This window comes from Nipponia nippon, unplaced genomic scaffold (genome assembly GCF_047370975.1).
Source record: "Nipponia nippon isolate SJK-2023a ecotype South Korea unplaced genomic scaffold, ASM4737097v1 scaffold_39, whole genome shotgun sequence".
NCBI classification, from domain to species: domain Eukaryota; kingdom Metazoa; phylum Chordata; class Aves; order Pelecaniformes; family Threskiornithidae; genus Nipponia; species Nipponia nippon.
In genome coordinates, this window is record NW_028262357.1 from 1972827 (window position 1) to 2000750 (window position 27924).

At 47.0% G+C, this 27924-nt stretch overlaps 1 protein-coding gene and 1 long non-coding RNA gene across 2 annotated transcripts; one reads left to right on the forward strand and one right to left on the reverse strand.

Moving 5' to 3' along the window:
• Positions 1-1103: 1103 nt before the first annotated feature.
• LOC104009099 (phorbol-12-myristate-13-acetate-induced protein 1-like) lies at positions 1104-2460 on the reverse strand. Its single transcript, XM_087773257.1, has 2 exons — positions 2199-2460; positions 1104-1850 (listed from the first exon to the last, which is right to left on the reverse strand). The coding sequence occupies exons 1-2, from the start codon at positions 2248-2250 to the stop codon at positions 1738-1740; spliced, it is 165 nt and encodes a 54-aa protein (XP_087629383.1). The 5' UTR covers positions 2251-2460; the 3' UTR covers positions 1104-1737.
• On the forward strand, positions 1913-27011 carry LOC148053572 (uncharacterized). Its single transcript, XR_015707949.1, has 3 exons — positions 1913-2267; positions 16375-17206; positions 17309-27011. It is a non-coding gene; the product is annotated as an uncharacterized LOC148053572 (long non-coding RNA).
• Positions 27012-27924: the final 913 nt, after the last annotated feature.

A 27924-nucleotide genomic window follows, 5' to 3' on the forward strand; every position in this document is an offset into this window, starting at 1 on the left:
TTGCAAAGGCAGATTCAGAAGAGCTAGCCAAAAAATTAATCATAAATACAAACAAGAATTCACTACAAGGCAGGAAAAAATGTAATCTGAACAGAATCAGAGTTCCGAAAGTGCAACTATACAGCCTTATACAATGCAAATGTACTTACATACAAGGTTAGTTAAGAGAAGGAACACTGATCATTGACCTAAGAAGTAGCTACAAAACATTATCAGCTTCAGCCATTTTCTTGCTAGCTTGCACCCATGACAAAATACTGTTTAAGATCGTGTCTGACATGAATTGACTAGCAGAGTCACTCTTTGCTTTGATGGCGATCGGCATGCTTAATTCAGCTCCTCCAAAGCCAGCCAAGCGTAATAACCCCTCAGTGAGACAGGCATAATGCATCACCGTCCACTGGATGTGTTACAGCAGCTTCATCACTCCGGAACCGAAATGAGGTTGCCATGAAATGGAAATAACGTACAAGGGAAGAACCTTCACTTGTAAGTATACTTAAACATTCAGAAATCCAAGGCTACTTTCCTGTACTGACTGTAACATTAAATTCTACTGATATTATTTCTTCAAAGAGAGGTAGTTGCTTTCTTTGAATAAATAACATTCTCAAGAAAACTTGAGATTCAACTTGGATTCAACTTTAAGATCTACTCTATTGAAGAGTTATGTTGTTACGTATAAAGACACAGCAGTATTGTACTGTTCTCAAGAAATTCTTTGTAATGTTGAAAGAACCCCTCCACCAAACACACATACCTCAATATCTGTATTTGTATAATACGTATGTCTTATACACTGCTGTAATAAAGTATGCTCCCCTCTGTGTTACAGGAAGTATTTCCTTTATTATCAGAAAAAATTACGCTTTCTTCTAGTTAATATAATGTATTTTTATGTCATGTTTGGAACTTTTTTTCATACTATTTTTGAGCCTAACAAGTAGCATTCAATTAATAGTTCTGTGAAATACTGATTTCATACACAGGGGGTGCACATATATATATTTTATATATATTATATATATATATAGGGAGTTTATATATATATATATAAAATATATATGTACAAATATATACATATATATATAATATAGACTAGAACTATGCAACATCATGTTAATTCATAAAATTATAATTTTTAGTTCACAAAACAACATCCAGTAACAAATAACCTTTCAATAAAGACAGTTGTTTACTTAACATATTAAATAACCCCCCCACCAGATCCCTGTCCAGCAGAATCCATGCTTTAGAAAACAAGAGCAGTCAGAAACCGAGCAACTGGCTTTTGCCTTGTGATATACAATCCCATGTTCCAAGATACTGGCACTTGTGGGGTTTTTTTTGCTTCTTCCCGAAGGTGGTCCGAGCTCCTCGGTGAAACATAGCTGCGGGACACGAGGACCAGAGGGAGACTGGGGAAACCAGGCTCCTGGAGGTCTTCTGAGGCCAGGCTGAAGGACAAGTTCCGTCTTGCCCCAAGTCTCCGCACCACACGGCGAGAGGCTTTCCCTGTTGTTATCTTTTTTTTTTCCACCTGGCACTCACATGCCAATATTGCTGTAACATTCTTCCAAGAAATCACGTTGCAACGGCCATCCTTCAGCGGCTACAGGAAGCAAAATACAACGCAAAGAGCTTTCTTCATCTCCCAGTGTCGGCGAAGTCTCTCGTTCCAAATCCACAAAGCCAAGGTCTTCCCCCGCTTTCCAGCACACCGTGTCCCGGGGAAGCTCACGTCTCCGGGCAGAATAGCTTCGTCAGGAGGTTCAGGATCTTCTGCCGCAGGTCCCACTTGTCGCCGATCCTGCGCAGCTGCAGGGCGCACTCCGCCGCCACCTCCTGCTCTGCAGGGCAGAGGCACGGCCGTCAGCCCCCCGCACCGCCGCCTGCCCACCCAGATCTGTTACACATTTTAATGACATCTTGACAATATTGTACATCTATTTTCCGGGGTTTTTTTTCCCCTCAATATTAACACCCCCCCACACACACACACACACACAAACACTACGAGCAGCGGCTGCACCCCATCGCGTTCACACGGGCGGCCGCAGCCGCATCCTTCCGCCGGCGGCGGCGCTGCCCCCGCTCCGGGTGCTGGAGCCGGGTCGGCGGGGGCAGCGACCCGGGCGGAGAAGCGTCTGTCCCGTTACCCCCTCCTCCCTCACCCCGCTCCCTTCACCCTCCGGTACCTGCGGGAGCGGCAGTCGGCGCGGTCTTGCGCAGGGTCCTGCCGGGCATCATCGCGGCAGCGGGGCACGGTACGGTACGGTACGGTACGGCACGGCACGGCACGGCACGGCACGGCACGGCAACAGAGTGAGGGCGAGCGGGAGGCAGCGCGGCCTTAAAAGCGGCGGGGCTTTCCCCGCGGCGTGACGTGGGGAACCGCGCGGGAATCCCGCCCCCCCGGCGGGCGTGCCGGAGCGCGTCCCGGGCGGCGTGGGGCCGCGGCAGGGCCCCCGCTGGGCACCGGGCCCCCGGACAGCGCCTCCGCTGCGGGTTGACAAGGAACGGAGGGATGGGGTGTGCTGGAAGAGGAGATGGAGGGACGGGGCGTGCCTGGGGGAGAAGGGGTGGGGGGTGCTTAGGTAAGAGGAGATGGAGGTGTGGGATGGGCTCGGGGTGGGCCAGGAGAGGTGGAGGGATGGGGTTTGCATCCTCTGGGCAAGAAAAGGCAGAGGGGTGCGGTGAGCTTGCGCTAGGCAAGGAGAGGTGGGAGGGTGGTCTGTGCTTGCACTGGTCCGTGAGACACGGACAGGGTTGTGCTTGCGCTGAGGAAGAAGAGGTGGAGGGATGGGGAGTGCTCGTGGTGGGCAAGACGTCGCGGAGGGAAGGGTCTGCTTGTTCTTAACCAGGAGATGCCCCTGACGCAGTGCTGTGTTGTTATTCAAGATGATGGTGACCTTGGCCTCGAACAAGCCATAGGGAAACAAGCTGGCCCATACCATGTGCCATTTGAGACCTGGGGCTGCCCTCCTGCCTCTGGATCCCCCCCATGGCAGCGCAGTGCCTGCACGGCACGTCGCTGGCTGACGCACGCCAGGGCACACTTACCTGCGCTGGCTGTAATTTTAGGTGATGCTTTTTACAAGAAACAAGAGCTGGAATTATAAAGTTGCCCTCATGAATTTGTGATTTTTACACAGTGTTGGGAGAGCTGCCAGTGATATTTAAGTCACTCATCGGCATCCCATCTCTCGGAGAGCTGATATTTGGTGCGGAGACACATAGGATGGACTTTTGTTTTTAGGGGGAAGTGAAAAGAGCTTAAGGTAAAGAAAGCACAGATGGGCCAGACATAACAAAGAACTGATTTTGGCTGAAAGCCAGTAAATGCCCACCTCTCCCATCAAAACACAGCTTCAGGAAGGAAAAGATGTCGCAGTGTGATACAGACCCACAAGGGGCTGTTGAGAAGCTCCCTTCTGTGTCATAGGAGCCTCTGAAGTCAAGTGTCTAGAAACAGTGATGACTTTGAAGTCTGTCAGAAGAGGAAACATTTGCCAGCTCAGCTCAGAAACTCTTTCCTTTGCCTATTTCCTGGAAGTAGTGGCACACTTAAAACAGGGCTGGGATTTCTCTCCCTGCGTAGGAAACCTCAGCCCCGTTGGTGCCTGGCAGAAGGCAGCGGGCACAGCGGTGCTGCGGGGCTGGCATGTGGGAGAGGCAGCGGTGCCGGCTCACGGACAGGGCATTTCTCAGGGTGAGATGTCTGAACGAAGGCTATGGCTGGATGAGGCTTTTGCACAGCCGTTCCCAAGGCGGTGGCTGAGCGCTGGCTCCGGCAGCATCCCGCAGTGCACTCTGCTGGCTTGTGACCTGGTGTCAGAGCAGATTAGGCTGGCCACGGAGGAGTTTCTGATGTTTTTAAGAAGGTATAGCCTTCATCTCTCGTCCTTTGGTGTATTACCTATATGGCATATATGCTTATTTGCTCGACTTGATGTGTTTAGGGTCTTTTTTTCAGCTGTGTGAACGCCCCTGTTTGTAACCCAGCCCGGTTCAGCGAGAGCTGCCCTTTGACCGCATCATTCCTATTACATATGAAACTGTTTATTCAAACAAGTCTGTTGTGTTTTTGACGGCAGGAAGGCAGGCACACAGCCGAGGAGCACGTCAGGCAGTGTGACGTGTCGTCCCTCACGGTGGAGGTGCTCTGGTCTGCAGCATGTGATGCTCAGGGCTGCATCTCATGGCCATAGCCGGATGGCTGCTCCATAAATCACGGCAGCCCCTCCAGGACACCAGCACGGGGGGCTGGGGTGCTTACCGAGACCCCCACAGTGCTCTCAGTGCTCAGGAGTCCCAAATGCTCACAAACGCAGGCCGCGGGGAAGAGGGACGCACCGGTCCTTTGTGCTGCTGGGCACACGTGTGTTGTTTTGGTCATTTATTTTGCTCGTTTAGGCAGAGCCAGGGATGACCTGGGGCTTGTTTTTCTCTGTGAATTTGGAGACAGATCTAATAGTTGGACAGATTATTTAAATGACTGTTCCTCCAGTGAGGCCAAAACCAAATGAACCTCAATCCTGTCCTGCTTAGCACCACTTCCTCACCCAAAAGGGGGATGATCTTTAAAGGCAACTTCTCCCTGTATCTCTGCAGCACCACAAAGACATGGGCTCTTCTTTGGGGCACATATGGGAGAGGAGATGCTTTCCTATCAGGGCAGCTGGGCACAAACCAGTGGGATAGTAGAGTCGTAGACATTCATTTATTTTCTTTGCTTTATTTTAAAATAGTGGTAGAGTAATGAGAACGGTGGGGGACTTTAGTGTACAAAACAGGCTAGTAGACCCGCCTGTGACCTGGAGTATCTGAAGCGCTCATCTTCCCCATCTCTGCAGTCAGTGCCGTGTATCTTAGTGCAGTGGTGTAAGGCAGGAAGCCCCGTTGTTCAGAGGGGAGATGACTTGCACCAGCTCTGGATCTGGCCCACCTCCCTGCCGGGATTTACTGGTGCGTGAGGGCCTTAATGGTGTGTGACAAATCACAGCCCGTTATGGCGGGAACAGCACACGCTGGGGCCGCTGCCAATTATAGGCTTGCACAACAGGGGCAGAGCAAAAAAAAGTCCATTGTGGTTTCAAGCCGCCAGTGAGCTCTGATGTTTTTTTGTTTCAGTTCCCTTAAATAAAGTGCTGTAGCTGTGGGAAGCACAGGCCTCTGGGAAGCTGCTCTACTGGAGCAGCCACAAAAGCTGTTTCTTGCTGTGGCTCCACTGAGCAGGACCACAGGTCCCCAGGTGGGCACAGCCATGGTGGGGAGCAGAGCAGCAGCCCAAGGAGCACAACACCCTTGGAGCAGCCTTCCAGTTTATTACTGTTTAACACCATTTAAAGTTAGCGCAATAACACAGCTGAGAAGAGAAAATAATCTTGAGATAACATGCCCGAGGCTTTGCCAGTGTCTAGGCGATGTGGTCTAACCAGGGACATGCTCTTGAAAGCCAGCACGTGATGGACTGTCAGTATGAGTCAGCGGGCAGGCTTGCTGAAAGGAAATCGAATGTTGCAGAAACGAAATCAAGAGTAGGGGAGAAAGGAAACCGGTTGTTTTTCCTCTGAACTCAGTTATTTGTGCTGAATCAGGTTCACACTGTTTCTGTGCCTCCCTATAAGATCTTAAATAAATCTCTGGCTTTGTTATTGGAGTTCATCTTCTCACCTACCCAAGGCTGCCTGGTGTTGACAGCTCTTGTGTTAACTGAGAAGCTGTTTGTTTCTCTCTCTGCCTTTTCCCGCTTCTGCAGACCGCAGAGTCGGCAGTTCCTGTTGATCCTCGCGGCTCCCAGCGCCCGAGCAGGAAACCCGGCTCTATTGTCAGGAGCACAAACCAAAGGTCATTTCGGGAAAGCGCGGCAGGGTGTGGCCACACCGAGCGAGGGTGATGATGGCCTCAGCAGCCTTTTTTTTTTCTTTTTTTTTTTATTTCATAGATCACTCTCATTTTCATAGATCACTCTAACTCTCTTGTTTGCTCTTCTCTGGCACCTTTCCCCTCCGGTGATCTCTCCCACCGTTAGAAGTAAAGCTTCGTAAATCCTCAAGCCTTAAGCATTAATCTCAGCCTCACTTATCAAGGAAATGGCTTTCTTCTGTGTTAGCGATTTTCTGGTGGCAACTGCAGCAAAGCTTCAGCTTCTAGCAGCTGCTGCTGCACTACCAACACCTCCACTGTGGTGAGAGAAGCAGTTAATACAGATTTAAATAGTTAAGTGAAACACTCCTGCTAATTCAACTTGGAGTTGCTGGTGTGACCCAGCATCAGACAGGAAAAGAAACTCAGGAGACCTGCCTGCCCGCTGCTTAGATGTAACCCCCACTTGCACAGGTCTTATCTGCTGTTTAAATATTACCTAATGGCCCTACCACTATTTCTTAGACTCTCCCTAATGCTGTTTTCTCTCGCCTGCTTCCCTGGACAGCTTAAACATATAATTTTCTTAGCAAAAGGTGAACTTGGATGGCTTGTTCATCTGTCACAGTGCTCTGTCACTGGCGGAGGGGATCAATACCCATCTTTTCCTCTGCGACCACCTGTGGGTGAAGCAGGTGACACTAATTAATTACTTCCAAAATGCTGCTGAATGATGACTTATGTGTGTCTGATCTGATGCCCACCAAAGCCAGGGTGGGCAAAGCAGTTTTCCTACTGAGAGCAATAACATTTGATTGAGGATGGGGTTGGATGGCAGAGCCCCTCTGTGATATAGCTGAAGTGGAAGCGAGTTTATATCAACTGCATCCTCTTTAATCAAGGAGTAGCTGTGAGGAAACTTAGTTGACTGAATTTTCTTGATCACAGGTTGTTATATAGTCAATTTTAAATTAGCCAGGGCAGATTATCTGGTGAGCTGAATTTTCCGTGAAAGCCGAAAGCAAAGACACTGCAGGTGGCTCCTTGTCAGGTCATTCCTGATTCAGCCCATTGGTAGTCAACAAAAAGCTTTCTAAAGAGCTAAGAAGGAGGTAAGAGTGGGCAAAATTCGCTAAGTAGTTTGTTAAGTGGGTTTTAGCACTCATGAAGATGACAATATCCTCATCAAGGCCGGTCTTTGCAACTGCTATCCAGAAGAAGTAGGTATTAGTAAAGTAAATATTGGTGTTGATCACTGTTTATCAGGCTGGTGGAGTATTTGCTGAAGAGCTCTCCTCTGTGTGTGTAGGTGTCTTTGCAAATGCCAAGCATACTGTTAGCACAGCTGCACCATCACTGCTGGGTTTTTGCAGGAGTCCTGCCTCGGATGGTGACTATGGTTATTTTCTGTCTTGCTATCTTTGTTGAGAATTTGAATGTGCTCCATTTCTGGAATTCTTCATTGCTTGCTGGTCTACCAGATCTTTTTTAGGCTCTGTCTACCTCCTGTTTCCCCTGTTCCCTACGCCTCCTCTGCACTTTGTCACAATTTTTGTGTATAGTCAACACAGCAGATGTGGGATTTAAAAAAAATGGGAAATCCCATGTGTGAGACACTTGGTGCTTTCCTGGCATGCCGATGCCTTGCAGCTGAGCCAGCAATCTGGTAACCCATGCAGGGCTCATTATCAGTGAATTGGTGCAAATCACTGAAGTCTAATGGGAGAATTAAGGAATCCAAAGGAGCTTTGCTGGACGCTGCCATGGTGACCTGGGATTCCTAGTCTGGCACCAAGCTGGTCCTCAGTGCTGCAGTGTCTCCCCTGTACTCCTCCAATGCTCTTCGGTGGGGACAGAAGCTATTTTTCATGGTTAGATGATTTTCAGACTATGCTGAATAATATTTTCTCTGTGCTGGGTTTTGGAAGCACCTTGTTTGAATAATCTTCAAGTGGATAAAGAATCACTTAGTTCCCCTAAATCCCACAAAGCAGATTTAACTTAGGGAAAAGACTGAACTTAGCAAGCACGTTGAACATAGGGCAAAAGGCGAACAGAATTAATAACAGAAAGGGGGACTGAACCACGGTGGGACAACAGTATCTTTTGTGAAGCCTTCTCCTTTGAAATTTTTAGGGCTTAACTGCTTTATTCACACTACTTTATAAAAATTAAACCTCTACATTTGGAAAAGGCAGATGGTATGTTCAGCATCATAAGAAAGTATAGGGTCTCCTCTACAATTTGAATTGTCAGTGATTTGTATGAATAAGAAAGTAGGTGTGTTTGGTTGGGGATCTTGCGGCCATGTCTTTCCTATAACAAGGAAATAATGAGAATATTATCTCAGTTTCATTTCAAAATGTCTGTTTAGGAAAAAAAGGCATAAAATATGAGACTATGTTGTGGATAGATCATAGAATCATAGAATACCAGGTTGGAAGGGACCTTGAGGATCATCTGGTCCAACCTTTCTAGCACAATCTAGACAAGATGGCCCAGCACCATGTGCAGCTGAGTCTTAAACATGTTCAGCGTAGCTGAGTCAACCACTTCCCTGGGAAGATTATTCCATTGTGAAAAATTTCCCTCTCGTGTCCAATCGGAATCTCCCTGGGAGTGACTTGTACCCATTACCCCTTGTCCTCACCATGTGACTCCTTGTAAAAAGGGAGTCTCCATCTTCTTTGTAGCTCCCCTTTAAGTACTGGTACATGGTGATGAGATCACCTCTAAGCCTCCTTTTCTCAAGGCTGAACAAACCCAGCTCTCAGCCTATCCTCATACGGCAGGCTTCCCAGATACTTGATATCTTGGTGGCCCTTCTCTGGACCCCTTCCAGCCTGTCCACGTCTTTTTTGTATAATGAGGACCAGAACTGTACACAGTATTCCAGGTGTGGCCTGACAAGCGCCGAGTAAAGTGGGATAATGACTTCTTTATCTCTGCTGGTGATGCCCTTGTTGATGCAACCCAGCATCCTATTGGCCTTCTTGGCCACAGCAGCACACTGTTCACTCATGTTGAGCTTCCTGTCCACCAGGACCCCCAGGTCCCTTTCCATGGAGCTGCTCTCCAGCCAGGTGGATCCCAGCCTGAGCTGCACTCCTGGATTATGTTTTCCCAGGTGCAAGACCTTACACTTGTCCTTGTTAAACTTCATCGAGTTCTTGTTAGCCCACTCTTCCAGCCTATCCAGATCTTCCTGCAGGGTGGCTCTCCCTTCCAGAGTGACTACTTGCCCACTCAGTTTGGTGTCATCTGTGAACTTCATCAGGCTACACTTGATCCCGTTATCCGGATCATTTATGAAGATATTGAATAGCGTTGGGCCCAATATCGATCCCTGGGGGACCCCACTTGTGATGGGTTGCCAGTTTGAAAAAGAGCCATTTACCACCACCCTTTGGGTGCAGCCCGTCAGCCAATTCCTCACCCACCGCACAGACCACTTGTCCAGGCCATAACGCATCAGTTTCTCCAGGAGGAGGCCATGGGGAACCGTATCAAAGGCCTTGGAGAAGTCCAAGTAGACAATGTCAACCACTCGCCCCATGTCAACTGAGCAGGTCACTTTATCATAGAAGGCCACCAGATTTGTCAGGCACGATCTGCCTTTTGTGAAGCCGTGTCATCCCAGATCATCACAGCCCAGGCCTCAGGAGCTGGCAGGAGTACGGGAGCAGGCTGTGCCCTTACCCCACACATGCACGCACACACACACACTGCCAAGATATACCCATTTTGGGGTGCTTTGGTGAGTACCAGCAGTCTCCAGCCACCAGAGCATCACTGCAGGAGGCTGGACCATTTCCATTCCAGGATCTACACAATGCATCGTGACAGCATGAAACCTGCTATATGCCCTACCTCTCTATACGAAGGGTCCCTATTCAGGCTGTGCTGGCTGAGAAGTGGGCCAGACTGAAATTGTGACTTGGTGAAAGCTGGCAGGGAGGCCACAGACTGTGAAGACAGAGAGACCGCTTGACTCATCACTAGACAGACAACAGAGTTGGTATGAGGGCTGACGACATCCCATGTTGTGAGGTATTTTCGCTTTAAAGCTTTGCCTCTGATTGTGGTGAGATGAGTTCATTTCCTTTTCGGTTTTATTTTTCATATGCAGAAACATACAGGGAGGGGGAAGGGTGTGACTGTTGCTGCTTATTCTAAATGGAAGAGAAAAAGAAAAGCCTCCCTGGAGATGGAAAGTCCCCTACAGCTGTTCTGCAGATACACTGCAGGAGCTTTAGGCACGAAGGGCTGCAAGAACAAAATGCGTTGGTAGCAATGACCTTGCATGGAAACAGAAGGCAACTTGTCCCTTCCTGCCAAAAAGTGCTCCCTTTGGGCTCTCAGTGCTTTCTCTACAGGCGTGAGCAGCTCATAGAGAAGAGGAGGACTTGCTGGAAGTGGTGGGACAGGGTGGTCGGCTGCAGACAGGAGTGCTGTCCTCCCTGAGCGCCCATCTGTTATCATGCTGACCTAAGGGCTGGATCCATCCACGTCTTGACTTCAGGATAACCCTGCAGTGGGGAGCAGCTCCATGTAGCACCACCAACTTCAGCTCCTAATCTCTCCTTTGCTAAATGAACACCACATTCAAGATCCTGCTTCATTTCCAGGTGACATCAGGGAAAGCAAAACCAGCACAGAGTCTGCACGTCTTTGATGTCCACGCTGGCTCTGAACGTGGAGACAAGCTTCTCCCACGCATCCACAGTCATGTGCCCCTCCTGCCCCCAGCACGCACACTTTTGGCCATGGGTGTGCTGCTGTGGGTTGTGGGTTACTGGTGGGAGAGGGAAAGCTTCTGGGGTGACCTTTGGCATTAAGAGTGCAAACAAACAAGTCAGAAATAAGAAGTCTCCCTTCGAGGGTTAGGACACTGTATTCTTCCTCACCAGAGATCTCTCTGCAGATGCACCAGCTGACTCCAAGGGGTATAAAGGAGAAGTAAATAGGGGAAACAGGAAAAAGGGTTTTGCACTTTACAACAACAAAGTATTTTTTGCACTTTACAACCTGTTTCTATTCGCTGGGCCCTCTGTGCTTCGGGAAGTTCCTGGTGTCAGCTGCTCCCTGCGTCCCTCGTGGGTCTGGGTGCTGTGGCTGTCACCATCCCCGCCTGCTCCACATGTGCAGGAGAGGAGCAGAGGACCGTGGATGCCCCGGGGGGAGGAAGCGGGGTGGGGCACAGTGAGGAAGTGTGTGGCCTGAGCCCCTCCAGCAGGAGTAGGACTCGACATCGTGTAGCAGCATCTTGGGTTGCATCATGCTTTGTGGCCGTGATGCCATCCTTCCTCCCTATTTCATCATCCTGCGGTGGGCAATGAGGTGGAGCTGGGGGGGGGGGGGGGGCGGCACGTGCTCTGTGAATCTGCAGGGAGCTCTCAATCTGCAAAGACACAAGAAGTCACAGCTGGTTTGTTTGTTGTTAGGTTTTTTTGTTATTTTTAACACAAGGCAATTTAATTGTCAGGTGGTAGCAGGAGTCTGGCAGGGCATGGCTGGTGTCACCAGGCTGTGTTAATGGTTATGGCAAAGCACAGTGGCAGGCAGGGAGAGGCAAGGGGAGCACTCTGCTGAGAAGGTGACAGAGGACCTCCGAAAGGGCTGGGGAAGGGGCGAGCAGTGGAGGAGCCTCCCTGGACAGGCACCAGCTCCTGCCCACTGTCCTGCAGCTCTGGAGGATGCTGGGGACAGTTTTGCAACATGGAATCAACAGGACCCTGACTAATGAGTCAAGAGCCTGTGTGGTGGTTTGCTGATAAAGTGTTATGGGTACTTTCCCTGTCTGGACCGCAGTGGTGCAGGCAGGGGTGTCAGAAGCAGATGCTCTGAAGGTGCCTCCTGAGCGCTTGGAGGAACCAGCAGGGTGCCCTGAGGTGTCCCTGGTGGTGATGGGTGCTGTGACATCCCTGGGCTGGGAAGGGGTGAGCAAGGCTGCTTCCCTTGCTGCCCCATGCCTTCCCTTGCTGGCCTCTCATGGGGTTCTCCAGTTTCTCTGGAGACCTGGTGTCCCATCACCACCTCTTTCTCCTCAAGCTGGTGATGAAGGTCACATCTCCCATCACTCAGGCTGGGGAGTCACACAGGGGTGCAGACTGTGGGACGAGTTGGCCTCAGGGCTGTTGGTGCAATCATTGTACCCTAGAGCTTCAGGTTCCCACTGCTCAGGAGAGGCCATGTTGTTGTCCAAGCAGAAGTCACCATATATGTAGCAATGGTGGCATCTGGGTCTCCAGCCCAGGAGTTCACAGATTCACAGAATGCTGTGTTTGGGCAATAAATCTGGCAGTGATGGTGTCAAGTCTAAAAACCCAGAAGGCTCGGACGAAGGAAGCCCACAGAAGTTTGGATGCTTAGTGAACGTAAATAATGTCAACTTTCAGTTTTGGCTCAGGGCTCAATCACTATGAAAACCACCTTTTTTTGTGGTATCTCAGCAATTGCCAAATAGCAGAAAATGAGAGCACCCACAAAAACAAGTAAAATTCCTTGTCAGGCTTTTAAAAACCTCAGTTAAAAAAGTTCTTGGTACTGTATGGGAAAACAGAGTCATGAGGGCAGTCAGTCAATGACCTGTTGGACCTGCAGTTCTGGGAAACCTCCAAGGCATGAGGGAGAATCTCCAGAATCGCTGTTTATGAATTTATCTCCCAAACGACAAAGCATGCACAATAAGCAATGCACTGAATGTAGTATTGGCAACTCTGATAATCATTGTATCTGTCCATGATCCTCTTTGCAATGCCTATTTTTGATTTTATTTTGTTTCCCTTCTTTCACTTTTTTTTTTTTTTTAAATTGTGGTGCTTCTGGGTTTGAAATAGCTGTTTGTCTCTTCCTTCTAAATGATGTCCTACCAACCCATCACATCCTTAAATTAAAGAAAAAATCTAGAATTTAAGCAAGTTCGGTGAAAAGTAACCATACTATTCTTTCTTATTTTGTTGTTGTTGTAGTCTATTTATCCTAGGTTGTAAGATATTTGAGATGAGGGTTATTGGTTCATGATACTGGATTGGCATTGTTATTAACTTTATTAATGTGTGATAAAATTACACTATTAATTTACATAGATCATTTATAATAAAATAGTTGGAAATATGAGGTATACATGTAATTGGAGCAATCACCAAACTAAACATTTCACTTGATTCTTATGAGAGGTTAAAGGAAGATCACATTCTTCCACAGATATATAGGCAAAGTGACCTGTAAGCTGAAAACCTGTAAGTCACAGCCTCCCTTCTAACACTGAAGCAACAGTATTAGTTCTCTTTCATTAGTATATTTGGGGGATTCATTACTAGAGAAAGATGATTGAAAATATCCTTAACTGTGATTTCCTGTATTCATTCTAATGTGAATATTTCCCTTTTTCAGTTACTTTTAATATCCTCCCAACAGAACAGGACCTTACAAATCCAACAAGCTGTAAACCCAGCTTCTGTGTGCATGGGGAAAAAAAAAATGCAAATTGAGAAACCAAGCGGTTGGCAGCGAGGAAATGGAACTTGTTCCGTGACCTCCCGTGATAACAGAGGCCTTGGTGGTTACAGACTTCTCCCAGGAGCAGAACATGGTGTGTTGTTTGTAGAGCAAAGAGAAGGACAGGTTTCATAAGAGAGCAGAACTTGTTAAGAGTTGCAGTTGCCCTACATACAGATATATTCTGCCTGCTATTTCTTTTCCTCTATTTATTTCTCCTTCACCCACCCAGGAGTTTGCTGCTAAGGAATGGTGCAGAACAGAGGTTTTTGGAGGGAACACTCAAGGCAGCCTGCTGCTGAAGCGGCTCTGTGCGCTCGACCATGAAGAGAGACATTTTCTCATGCTTCTTCTCTGAATAGCTATGGTCATTCCAGCTGGGTGCATCTGGCTGCTCTTCCATCCCCACCAATAGTCAGTGTATGGCCACACGCAGTGGCAAATGTGATGGAGGGAAATTCTCAATATGTGAGTCGAGGAGTATTTGGCAAGAATGTTATTGGAGTGGAGGATCAAAGTCACTGTGTTCTCTGGGATAGTGGGATTGGTCCATTTTCCTGTGGTTGTAAAGTATTCGATCCCATGCTCTGGGCCTGAGGAAGAAATAGCATAGCACATTAAGCATTGCGAGGCATGGTCAGCTCAGGCACGTGCCTGTGATGGTGGCTGTGGGACACCTGAGAAAGAAGATGCTTGGACTACTGAAAACAGGATGGGCATGAAGTAATCTTTCCCTTCTTTTATTCTGCCAATTTCTGGCAATCTACAAGAATAAGGACTCCCTGATTCAGAAGATACATTTGAGGGCTACATATGAAATATAATTGCTTCTATTTAAATATAAATATAATTAATATAATCTAAGAATATTATATATAATAGAAATATTAAATATAATTAATTATATGTAATCCTACAAGAATAAATTTTCTTCTGAACTCTTTTATCTTGGACACTACTCTTTGGCAGCGTGGCTAAATTCTGCATGGGAGTTAGTGACCTGTAGGCTGGTTATCATAACTCTAAATCATCATCTGCTCATTTTTCTGCTTGCTCTGCCAGTCTGACTCATTCTTTATTTGGATCATTTGCAAAACATTTGAGCTAGATAACTGCAGTAAACTTCAGAAATCCAGGAATGATGAGACATGTTCACAGAAATAAACCTAGGGCAAGTCTGTTGTTTCTCTAAGGATGTCTCTCTAAGTTTGTCTTTTTAATTTATGCCTATCAGCATAGAAAATTAGCTGATGGGAGAGTCTGTTTAAGAACAAAACTGAGAAAAACCCTTATGCAAAAGAGGAAGCAGCCATCAAAACTTGTCCATGTAATTATGGGCTATACACATCTTATATTTACTGAAGCAGAGGAAATGGAACAACTTTAAACTACCTGTTTAAAATGTGCTTCAGCCAATAGCCAGCACAATTAAAATCTATCTTCACGCCTCTTTGCTTTAGCCTTAATTGATGTTTCCACATTTCAGTAATCTCTGGTATAGAGAACAGGATAAGAGACCTCTCTACAATCCACTTTTGTAGTGTTTCTCTGGTTGTTTATCAGAGAAGTATCAGGAGTCCTTGCTTCTAGGTGTAGACTAGCGCAGGATATTGCAAATGTTGACAATGTTAGGGATAGGGAGAAGGAGTCCTTTTAAAAGGATAAAGTTTAGAAGTTTTAGAGCAGTGATGATTTTTGCTTATTTCCAGGTGATGAAGAATATGATGAGCAGGATCGTAGGGAAAGCTGCACACAACTAAGACCATTAAACTATGTTCTCAAAAAGACTGAAAATGCAAAAACTGGGAAAATAAAGGGAAAAAGCCAAAAAACCTCCAAGGACTCCTTATAGGAATCAATATATTTGTCTCTCTCCCTCCTATAGAGACTAGAGAAGTAGCCACTTCTTGTTATGTGGGGTCAGATGCTCTGCTCATGATTAAATTGCCAGATAGTGTGCTGGAAGGTCACTCTTTGCTTGATGTTGATCCTTTCTGCTCTCCATTGTGTCATGGAGGTTTAACCTAACCACAGCCTCTCAGTGGAAATCCCCAATAGGTAATATTTTGTCTTTCCTTTCTTCCTTTAATATTTATTGTACAAAAGCTATATGGAAGTTGTTGCTCTTTTTCAAGCCATTGGTGCAGAGGACAAAGATTGAAGGAGAGGCCACCCAGGGAAGGAGCTAATCATCAGATAAATAATTGTACCCCTTCCCTGAGTTCTTTTCTAGGGCCCCCAGCTCTGGGGACTGAGCCAGGCTCATGGCACTGGGACAAGCATGCATGAGCAGGGGATGGGATACACCATCTTCCTGTCTGTTGCCTCAATTTAACAAACCTAATTACCCAGTTTAACACTTGCATCAATTGAATGCTACCCCTTCCCTTAATAATGGCCTCTTGACTTAAAATATTGCTGTGTGTATCTCGAAGAGCTGCCTCGGTGGGTCACCTGCATCACCATAGCAGTACGGTCAGAGACCTGCCCCTCTTGCAACGTCTCCTTCTCCTCTGCTGTTAGTTTAGCTTGCAGTGCCCTCAAATCCACATCCTGATTTTAGGGACGATGGGTATTGGATTGAAGATGCACTAGAAGGTGCTACCCCTGCTCCATGTCAGTGTGGGTGTGTGCCTGGAGGAGTGGGGTGCTAACTACTGCTGCTTGCTCAGAGAAGCGGATTCCCCCTCTGCGGTGGCTTCTGCCACCCACCGCGTGTTGGTGAAAGTTTCTGACCCACAGGAAAGTGAAATTATCACAGGAACTCGCAGTGGTGCCTGACTCTGTGAGTCCCAGTGAACAGAATTCACTAGAGGGCTGGGGTTTTCTGTTTTTCTTTCTGTTGTTTTCTTCTTTCTTTCTTTTTTCTTTTATTTTTCCTTCCCCCCCCTTCTTTCTTCCTTTTCTCTTTCTTTTTTTTCTTCCTTTCTCTCTTTTTTTTTCTTTTATTTGGAAGAAGACATACTTGTATACCACCTTGTCAAACCTCAGCATTTTGCATTGTAGGACTGCTCAGATATCTGCAAAAAATGTTTGTACTGTGCCCCAGGATGAAGGAACCTGCAGATGACAGCTCTTGGCAGAATTCCATTTAATTGCTCACTGAGGTGGCCTGAAGAGCCTGATATTCAGGTTTGCTCAAAGAGGACCTGAAATGACACGTGGTCCATGTTTGACCCTGTGTTTGTAGAAGACGCCCTCATGATTGTGGATACCCTGTTCAACAGTTTGATCCATGGCAGCAAAGGCACTGCCAGAGTAAAGAGCACTTTGAAAACTGCTTTAAAATAATCTGGTTTGTCCTCATTTTACAGATTTCCTTCCTTGTATTAGCAAGGCCAGAATAATGATCAGTCATGGTTACATAAAAGGGTTTATTTAAAAAAAGGGGAATGAACAAGAGACAGAAACCAGCTTGATTTTCAGAGGAAGATGCCCAGACTTTACACAGACAGATGTGATGGCTGTGCAACGAGTTTCCAAACACAATCTTCGTTTAGACACCTTAATATAGTCAGCGAATGGAAGAAGGGAGGCAATGTCTCTTTTATTTGAGCATAGTCCTCCAGACACCTTTCCAGCTCTCAGAAGAAAGGGAGAACAGGTGCTCAATGAGGATGTTCTTCAGTTCAACCCTGAGAAACCCGTGATTATGCCATGCTGCATCTCCAGTGCTATGCTGCCCATCTGGATGTGCTGGGCACTTAGGTGCGAAAGATGCCATGGAAGAAGGGGGCAGTGTGGAGAGAGTGGAAGTTTTGAAGTTTCCAGAGCCTTTGAAACTGCTTTGGGATGAAGGAGGAAAGGACAAGGAGTGAAGAGGAAAATACAGGAGATGGTAAAGGATAAAAAATATGACATTTCCATGTGCTGGGGACAAGTGACCATGGAAGCAGTAACAGGAACCTCAAAACCTGAATGGTCTCTTAATATCTTACAGGTGATAAAGCAAAACCTGTGGGTGATGCATGGAGCTCAGTGCAGGAAGCTGTTACTGAAGCTTTTCCCAGGCTAATTTCTGAAAAACAGCTGTTCTGGTGCTCTTGGAGTGGAAACACAGAGCTGTTCTGCGGAGAGGAAAACTAATGGAAACCAAAGCCTGAGCATTCAGAAAATCCTATGGAAATGAAAGCTTTGCAGGAAATAATTCAGAGGGAGACTGTGAAATCTTCTAGAAAATGGGTATTGCATCATTTCAACAGAGGGTTAATTTATTGGTCCGCATGAGTGGGCACGTCACCGCCACCCAGAAGTCACCCAGCAGAGCAGTGAGTCATCCGCTGAAGCAGCCCTCAGCCCAGTAAAATCCCCATCCATTATCCAGCTTTGCTCAGGTCATGTATCCAGGTACCCTCATTTTACAAACCAAACCCTAAGTTACTGATTTGAAAACCGCAAAAAAGCGTACTCTTTCAAGGCTGGGAGAAAATAAATACCTAAATTCTTGAACTCTGTGACAAGCCTTTCAGACTAATATTACTTGCTGGTTGAAAGACTTAATCCTAAAAAAGTTCCTGCTTCAAAGCACACGGAAATCGGTCACCCTGTTTTTGTCATGCTTCTGTAACTACATATATTGAAAGGTCCCCAAAGCCCAGTACACTAATCTTTTCTATTTATAATTTTGTGAAAAACCTCAGACCTCACCTTGAGGTTTTCTCACTGCAGATATCTTTTTGATTTAAATGTGGTTGTTGATGTCTGAGTTTTTCTCCACCTTGTAGTTCAGCCCTGGCTGGTTGTGGTGATGAAGCTATTTTCTCTGACCAGCTACAGTAACGGATCCCTTTGGGAGAAGTGTCTGAGTAGTTCCTTGCCATCGTTATTATGTGCTGTAATCAAAGATCAGTATTGTCTGATTAAGAAGGCCTTCATCTGTGTGGCTGACCCGAGTTTATCTGACTGAATGAGCTGCTGAAAAGGAGCACTTGCATTTACCTGGATTTCTCTAAATGCCTCTTATCTTGCTTTATCGTTGCTGGCTGGTTGAAGAAGCAATGATCATCTGAAGGTGAGATTCTGTTTCCCTGCCTCGGGGTCCATGCTTTCACTTAGTGGCAGTAACTGAGAGAAATAGTGCTCTGGAAGACAGGGCCTATGAGCCAGTTAAAAGAAAGCCGCAGGTTCCTTCAGAAACTTTGCATGTTTTGTGGAGTCTGGACAACACAACTTGAGAGGCTGGATCCCCCCCTGGAAAACTGAGTTCCAGTGTCAGTGTGAGGCCTTTAGACACAGCTCACCCATGCACTGAAATATTTCCCAATAGATAATTTGATATTACATGTTTGAAATTCACACTGTAGGATAAATTCCTCCAGATTGGAGGCAGGCACAATACCATGCTATTAGACAGGCGACCAAAAATTCGTATCAGCTGTTTGCAAACAGCTGCAAGTTATCACTGCAAAAGAAGAAAGAAGCAACAACAGCCTCTAATTATTTGCAGATGAAAAACTGATTTTAGAATAGAATGATGTGTATAGGGGTAGTTCTTGGCCAGAGAAACTAGTTAAGTCTATCGAAATTATATTTTCTGACTGCTCCCCAAGTCTCTAGCCTGCAGTCCCACGCGCGCTGGGGCAGGGCTGGGAGCAGCCCAGTGCATTTGTGGTTTGCACATCCCTCCCTGGAGCCTGGTGCTGATGGCTCACGGGCTAATGTGGGTTCATGAGAGAGGGGATTCACTTTAGTCAGATAGTCTTTAATAACAAAAATTGTTTCAGTTATTTGGGAATATCAAATGAATTTTTTGCTTCTGATGCCATATCTTTGTAGAGGAGCTGGAGACAGCTGTGGGGACTGTTTCCATTGTGCATGAAAGCAATGCTGCTGCAAGTGCTGCTTCAAGGACATGAAGGTGCCTGAGTGGAAATTTTACATGTGTGATTGTGGTTTGCAGCTCACTCGGTTAGGGATGAATATTTTGACTTCACCAGAGTGCTGGGTAGGAAGGATGGTGGATGCAAAATGGCCTTTTTTGGGTCACTGTGAATACACAGCAGCAGGGTGAAGTTTCTGTAGCTGTGCTGTTCAAAGCAGGCCAGGGACCGAGAGGAGGAACATCCATGGCACCTGTGCATTGGCAGCATCCACGTGACAGCCAAGCCCCCAGCTCTGACCCCAGCCGCCCACGTGAAGCAAATGGGTGCAGCTCCCCTGGCATCTGCACAGCCGGCTGCAGCTCTGCTGTTGGTCCTGATTTAATTTCGCATCTGGGCTTCATGACACCTGTGAGCCTCATGGGAAACCAGCGAGAAGTTCTTGTGCGTGTGGGTGTCCATTAGCATGTGTCTGTCTATCATCTTCTCCCTTGGGGCCCTCTGGGCTCGGGATCAGGGAGCAGCAAGGGCTGCTCTGCTCGCTGCCATGTCCCTCTGGCAGAGGTTACCACCGCATCTGGCAAGCTGGCAAAAGGAAACTCATGTCTGGCTGGAGCTCCAGCACCTCAAACCAAAGTGCAGTTCCTCGGTCTAAACCATTTTGATGGCAAGCAATGCCAGGCTTTGCTGTAAGCTGTCTCTGGGAAAGCATACGTTTCCTTCAGCTCCCTCTCCTGTGGGGTGGAAGTTCCCTGTACTGGGACAAAGGGGACAATTAATAAAAACTGCCAAAAATTTTATAAAATGTCTTACACTTGGCCACAGTGAGCCATGCCAGATTTTGCTTTTCAGGGCTGTTGACATAGTGTTGGCTTGTGCAGGTGGTAGGTACTTGCAGTCCTGCTCCAGAGGTTTGCGCAATGCAGAAATGGCATATTTGCCAGACAGGAAACCATCCCTGGATGTTTTCACTCTGATCCCAGCAGCCATGGCCTAGCTTCCCTCTGTGGAAGAAGTTTATCTTTCATCACTTTCTGGTTTTCTGTGTAGCAGGGGGAGGAGGTCAGAAATTGTTCACCAGAAGTGCCCATGGTTGGACTGTGTGTCTTATATCTCCAGCAGTACAGGGGAAGGTACCAAGAGGTTTTGCTGTGACTTAATGTGGGTGAGGATATGTAGAGATGGAAAGGACAGGCTCATGCGAGGCGAGTCCTTATTTCAGAGTGCCAAACCCTGCAGAACTGGACTTTGAGCAAAATCTGGACCTGCCTGCCCAGGTCTTTAGTTCAGTCCAGAAATGACCAGGCACCAAACTGATCCTGAGCATTCCTGTTTAGCCTGGAGAGATTTCTGGTCAAACCCATCATTTCTGCACATGCCATAGTTTCCTTTCCCAAATACCATCCATTTCCATAGGAAAGCAATGATACCTCTGACCTTCCCAGGAAAATGCCTTCTTGCTACTCTTATTAACCTTTAGTAAAGAAAGCAAGAGTGGACAAAAATGACACCTACTGGACACATCTGGGTACCTTCTCTAGTAGATGTCTATAAATCCAAAAATATATGTCTTTTAAAGCATCTCATGACTACAATGACTTGGCTGTTTTGGGCGCTTGGGAGTCTAAGTACTTCTGGCCTGTAATAGGATTACGGGGTATTTTTGTTGTATTTATAGCAAAGTGTGTTCAAACTCAAGATGTCTAAGGGCAAGACTAATGTTTTTCAGGAAAAAATTGCACAATTTCTGTGATTCAGTTCCCTTGCCTGTAAATTGTGGAAGTCCTGTGTTTTTTCCCCTGCTACGTCAGGACTGTATTGTTTAGTCCTTGAATGGTATTTTAGAGCTGAACAATGATTGAAACTCCTTATTGTTTAAAAGTCCTTATTGCACCCTTAGGGTACCCATTTTTACGAAGGGTAGAAAGGGGGACCCTGGGAACTACCGACCTGTCAGCCTCAGCTCTGTGCCTGGGAAGATCATGGAACAGATCCTCCTAGAAGCTATGCTAAAGCACATGGAGGACAGGGAGGTGATTTGAGACAGCCAGCACGGCTTCACCAAGGGCAAATCTTACCTGACCAACCTAGTGGCCTCCTATGATGGCGTGGCTTCATCAGTGGACAAGGGAAGAGCTACGGATATTGTCTCTCTGGACTTCTGTAAGGCCTTTGACATGGTCCCCCACAACATCCTTCTCTCCAAATTGGAGAGATATGAATTTGATGGATGGTCTATTTAGTGGATAAGGAATTGGCTGGATGGTCGCATCCAGAGAGCAGTGGTCAACAGCTCAGCTCAGTGTCCGGATGGAGACCAGTGACAAGTGGTGTCCCTCAGGGGTCCATATTGGGACCAGTTCCGTTTAATATCTTCGTCAATGACACAGACAGCGGGATCAAGCGCACCCTCAGCAAGTTTGCAGACGACACCAAGCTGAGTGGTGCGGCTGACGCACGTGAGGGACAGGATCGCATCCAGAGGGACCGGGACAAGCTCGAGAAGTGGGCCCATGTGAACCTCAGGAGGTTCAACAAGGCCAAGTACAAGGTCCTGCACCTGCGTTGGGGCAATCGCCGGTATCAATACAGGCTGGGGGCTGATGGGATTGAGAGCAGCCCTGAGGAGAAGGACTTGGGGGTACTGGTGGATGAAAAGCTGGACATGAGCCAGCAGCGAGTGCTTGCAGCCCAGAAAGTCAACCATATCCTGAGCTGCATCAAAAGAAGCGTGGCCAGCAGGTCGAGGGAGGTGATTCTGCCCCTCTCCTCTGCTCTGGTGAGACCCCACCTGGAGTGCTGCATCCAGCTCTGGGGTCCTCAGCACAGGAAGGACATGGAGCTGTTGGAGCGGGTCCAGAGGAGGCCACAAAATGATCAGAGGGATGGAGCACCTCTGCTATGAGGAAAGGCTGAGAGAGCTGGGGTTGTTCACCCTGAGGAAGAGAAGGCTCCAAGGAGACCTTATTGTGGCCTTTCAGTACCTGAAGGGGGCCTACAAGAAAGACAAGGACAGATGTTTTAATAGGGCCTGTTGCGATAGGACAAGGGGTAATGGTTTTAAACTAAAAGAGGGTAGATTCAGACTAGATATAAGGAAGAAATTTTTTACAATAAGGGTGGTGAAACACTGGAACAGGTTGCCCAGAGAGGTGGTAGATGCCCCATCCCTGGAAACATTCAAGGTCAGGTTGGACGGAGCTCTGAGCAACCTGATCTAGTTGAAGATGTCCCTGCTTATTCCAGGGCGGGTGGTTGGATGAGATGACCCTTAAAGGTTCCTTCCAACCCAGATCGTTCTATGATTCTGTGATCCTTTGTGAATTAAAATTTAAGAGATGGAGGTGGAAAAGGCAGGATGTTTATTCTCATACTAGCAAAGAAAAGCTCATGGTCCCAAACTGTTCCGATACAAAAGCAACTTTGTCTGAAATAGGGTAAGAGTAACTAGATGTCATCTCTTAATCCTGACAAATGTTGATTCTGGGGCCCAAACTAGCAAGTCTCAAGGTGCTGTCCTGGTGTAGGGCCTTTGGGCTGGAGGTCCTCATACAGGCGTGTATGCCGAGGCCAGCATCACTTGGGCAATGCAAGGTGAGAAAGGGCACACAAGATGTACTTCCATAAGCCTTTACTAAAGCACATGGCTCTTCAGATTGGATTTAAGTCCTCTTTTTGGACTTCACAGCTGACTCCTGGTAGGGACATTCAGCCAGGCTCAGATATGAACGACTGCTCACCTACCAAACAACAGTGGATTTGGTGGTGTTAGAAATGATGCTGGGAACAGAGGGTTATACCTTCTGTGTTTTCATAATTCTCGTAAGGCTGTTAGATTTATTTAAGTGAACCTGACTCTTCCAGAAAATACTGTGCTGAGTCAAAGAGAGGATATTCAACTGGGGAATTGGCATGGCCATCTAAGACAGATTCTGAATTTTTAACTGATAGGATTTTTCCCCCTATGTCCACTGCTTCATGTTTACCTGTCTTAAATTCAATCTGCCATTTCATTGTCCAGTTTTTCACTGCTGCAAGGTTATTCAGCAGTTTCTTGTAACTCAGTGCAGCAGTAATAAGGCTGTCCTACAAATTGTCCTGCCCCGTGAGTACCAGAGCCTCATAGATGGAAGTTGTGTTTCTATGTTCCCTCAGTTTTGGGGAGATTGCAGACAATGTAGCTACTGTGAGAAGTAATTGTGGGTTTGTGGTGTGAAATTCTCTTCTCTGAGAGGTCTGGCTACAGCGAGGATAGGGTCGATGTCAGCACCAACTGAGGACAGGTTCACAGGCGAACCCCATGGCTTGTTGGCAGGTAATGGGAATCTGGAGCTGGATTAGAGTGAGCACAGAAAGGAAAAGTTTTGAATGTTGCTGCAGTGCCTGAAAATATCAGGATTTATATCCGATATATACCAGCACAACATGCTGGTAAAAGGGAAATTGTAGAGAAAAAATTCCTTTTAAAAAATGTCCCTGAAAAATGAAAGAATCCCAGAGATGCACTCAGAAGCACTGCATATGTGCTCCTGATCATCAGTTGTGTATTCAGGAGGGGTCTGGGCTGGAAGAGAGGACCTCATCACAGGGGAGCTTCAATACTGAATAATCAGAGCTTTAGGGCAGAGAACTGACCGAGTTATACCCCATTTCTCAGTGATGAGGAGGGGAGGGTTTTTTATTTTCTGATGGCTTAGCTCCCTCTGCTGTGTGTGTGAGCTGAAGGCTGCGGCAGGAGGATTTGAATGCGATTCCGAGGGAAATCAAAGGGGAGGCTCAGAGAAAAACCATTAGAGGAAATCCTGTGTCAAAATGTGCCAGGCTGTTACTTGCTGGCTGTATTTCTGCTGTTGGTGTCCAAACCACCAGCAGCTTCACCAGTTCTCGTGGTGCCGGGTGGGGGCAACCAGAGCGCTACCAACATTCATAACCCTGTTTATTTATTAGGAGACCGGCACTTCCAGTTTCACATGGAAAGATCTTCATTTTCTTCCCACTGCTAAAACAACAGCTTAATATAAAATAAAAGAACAATGTAACATTGGCACTATTTATTGCTAGGGGAGTTGTTTGCTCCTAATGGATAGTTAGTGTACATATTAGCATTTTCCGGCTGGTTTCCATATTTACCTTGCTGGTTTTCGGTTTCCCTTCAGTGATTAATTTCCCTTCTCATGATCACATTATACTTCTCACTGCAGTAGCCTGACAGCAAACTACTGATGACAGTGTGCGGGTGTCCTGGTTTCAGCAGGGATAGAGTTAGTTTTCTTCTTAGTAGCTGGTAGAGCACTGTGTTTTGGATTTAGGATGAGAATAATGTTGATAACGCACTGATGTTTTGGTTCTTGCTGAGCAGAGTTTACACTAGTCAAGGACTTTTCAGCTTCTTGTGCTCTGCCAGGTGCATAAGAAGCTGGGAGGGAGCATAGCTAGGACAGCTGACCCAGACTGGCCAAAGGGCTATTCCATACCATATGACGTCATGCTCAGTATATAAGCTGGGGGAAGAAGAAGGAAGGGGAGGACATTGGGCGTGATGGCGTTTGTCTTCCCAAGTAACCGTTACGTGTGATGGAGCCCTGCTTTCCTGAGGATGGCTGAACACCTGCCTGCCCATGGGAAGTAGTGAATGAATTCCTTGCTTTGCTTTGCTTGCGTGCGCAGCTTTTGCTTTACCCATTAAACTGTCTTTATCTCAACCCGTGAGTTTTCTCACTTTTACTCTTCCGATTCTCTCCCCCATCCCACCGGGGGGGAGTGAGCGAGCGGCTGTGTGCTGCTTAGTTGCTGGCTGGGGTTAAACCACGACAGCCCTTTTTGGCACCCAACGTGGGGCTCGAAGGGTTCGAGATAATCACAGATTTAACTGGAATGTGCTAGATCAAATTTATAGCTGTTAGTGCTGTTTAGGTATTAATCGGCAGGGTTCTGTACTTGCCATGGGGCTTGCTTGCCTTACTGTATATTAGAGTCTAGTGCTCGTTAGTGGCTGCTTTTTGCTTTTGCTGCTTGCTGAACTGCTTATCATCTTACTCTGCTGTGCCTGGGAACATTTTGATAACAGCAATGGCCATGTGCCTGGGCTGGCAGATGGCCAGGGCATCGCTGCTGTTTCTGTGCTGCTGTACTGGACAGGCTGGAACTCCAGTGTGAACTCAAGTCGAAGGGACTGTGACCTGTGGATGAGTCCATGCGGGAGCAGGACACCCCAAAGCGTCTGTGGACGTGGATAAACCCATGCCAGAGCAGGTATGTCTCGAAGCATCTGTGGCCATGGTTATGTCTGTGCCGCAGCAGATATACCTCTTGAAGGGATTGTGGCCCAAGGATAAGTCCACGCTGGAGAAGGTACACCTCGAAGCATCTGTGGCTGTGGATAAGTCCATGCTGCAGCAGGTACACCTTGAGGCATCAGTGGCTGTGCATGAGGTCATGCTGGAGCACCTCAAGGCGTGTGGCCATGGGTAAGGCCATGGTGGAACAAGCTTACTTCTGAAGAGACTGTGGCTGCGGGCAAGGCCACGCTGGAGCAGGTATATCTCTGAAAGCATTGAGGCCCATGGAGAAGGCCATGCGGGAACAGGTGCACCTCTAAGTGACTGTGGCTGTGGATAAATCCATGCCGCAGCAGGTATACCCCTGGAGAGACTGTGGCTCATAGGCAAGGCTCCACTTGGAGCAGGTAAACCCCTAAGGGACTGCAGTCTGTGGATAAGTCCAAGCCGGAGCAGGGGCAAGGGGAGGAGTCCGTTGCAGTGTTAAGCCCAATGGTCTGGTCCAAAGGGGCCGGGGTGGAGATTGTAATGGAAATACCTTTAAATTGTTGTAACCCAGGATTTGAGTTGCATGTTATAGGAATTACTATAGCAGGAACCCCTTATTGCTAGCCAGGCTAGGAGCAAGGGGAGGAGTTCCTTGCAATGTTAATCCTGACCCAAAGGGGCCAGGGGTGGAGATTGTAATGGAAATACCTTTAAATTGTTGTAACCCATGATCTGAGTTGCATGTTATAGGAATTACCATACCAGGAGCCACCTGAACCAATGGAGAAGCAGCCTTACAAGAAGCAGTGCAAGTGCAGCAGTGACCCAACCTGAGCTGGCTTTGGTGCCCAATAACTCCACGCAACACACCACCTCTCCTGTCCTGAGCGACCACAATCACAGATGGAGCCCAAAGTCACGGACTAAATGAACTCAATGGACATTATGTGGACATTTGTGGATGTTTATGGACATTTTACAGACATTTTACAGGAGTGGTCCATAAAATAAGTGGGGTGGTGGTTAATGAGGATGTACTGGATAATGTGGGACCTGAGCATGAAGTAAATGGTATGGAATAAGGGGTGGATACTCTCCTGGTTTCATCTGGGATAGAGTTAGTTTTCTTCTTAGTAGCTGGTAGAGCACTGTGTTTTGGATTTAGGATGAGAATAATGTTGATAACGCACTGATGTTTTGGTTCTTGCTGAGCAGAGTTTACACTAGTCAAGGACTTTTCAGCTTCTTGTGCTCTGCCAGGTGCATAAGAAGCTGGGAGGGAGCATAGCTAGGACAGCTGACCCAGACTGGCCAAAGGGCTATTCCATACCATATGACATCATGCTCAGTATATAAGCTGGGGGAAGAAGAAGGAAGGGGAGGACATTGGGCGTGATGGCGTTTGTCTTCCCAAGTAACCGTTACGTGTGATGGAGCCCTGCTTTCCTGAGGATGGCTGAACACCTGCCTGCCGATGGGAAGTAGTGAATGAATTCCTTGCTTTGCTTTGCTTGCGTGCGCGGCTTTTGCTTTACCCATTAAACTGTCTTTATCTCAACCCGTGAGTTCTCTCACTTTTACTCTTCCGATTCTCTCCCCCATCCCACCGGGGGGGAGTGAGCGAGCGGCTGTGTGGTGCTTAGTTGCTGGCTGGAGTTAAACCACGACAGCGGGCAGGTATCTTACCAAGGATACCTCCAGGGCATTTGAAGTGAGTTGTTTCATTAGCCTCACTCCTACTACAGATGAATTAGAATAATTAGTATTTTAGGGCTGCTTTAAGTGAACTCTGTTCACATAAGTTAAGAGGACAAAATACATTGAACAGATTTGGGGTTGGATGGTCTCTGCCAGCTGCAGCTGGAACAACCAAGGGGTCAGTCAGAAACAAGAGGTTGCTCGAGCTGCTAGTTGCTGGCAAAAATCAGCTATCAGCAGAAAAATCTTAAATTCCCATTGGGTTTGTGTTCATAATACGTCCCAGATACTTCCAAGTTGTACTGTAATAAGATTAAAAATTACTAAGAACTTCCCCTGCCCCAGAACAAGTCCAGCTGGTCTGAAGTCTGGCACGAGTTGTGTTTGTGAAATAAAGTTGTTAATGACCAAGACTCAAACCCATCCTTCGGCGCCTAAATAAAGGACCTTTTTTTAATAGCAGTCCCATTTGAAAATTAGGACTTGCACCCATGTGAAAGCCTAAAGCAGTCAATGGGACTTTTTCTATCATCTGCAATGAGTTTGGGAGCAGGCTGTAAATGATTAAGAGGAAATCTTTTGACAGCAGTTAGCAACGGCCTTTGCAAAAGCTCTGTTCATTTCTTCAGGAGCTGCTGTTAAGCAATGCAGACTATTTTGAAATTTCCTCTCCAGGTACAGCTATGTCTAGGTGGGCGAGACCATAAAAAAGCTGCCTCAAAACCAGTGTTCAACTTTATTGTGTAAATACCTGAACTCTTTGCTATTTCCTT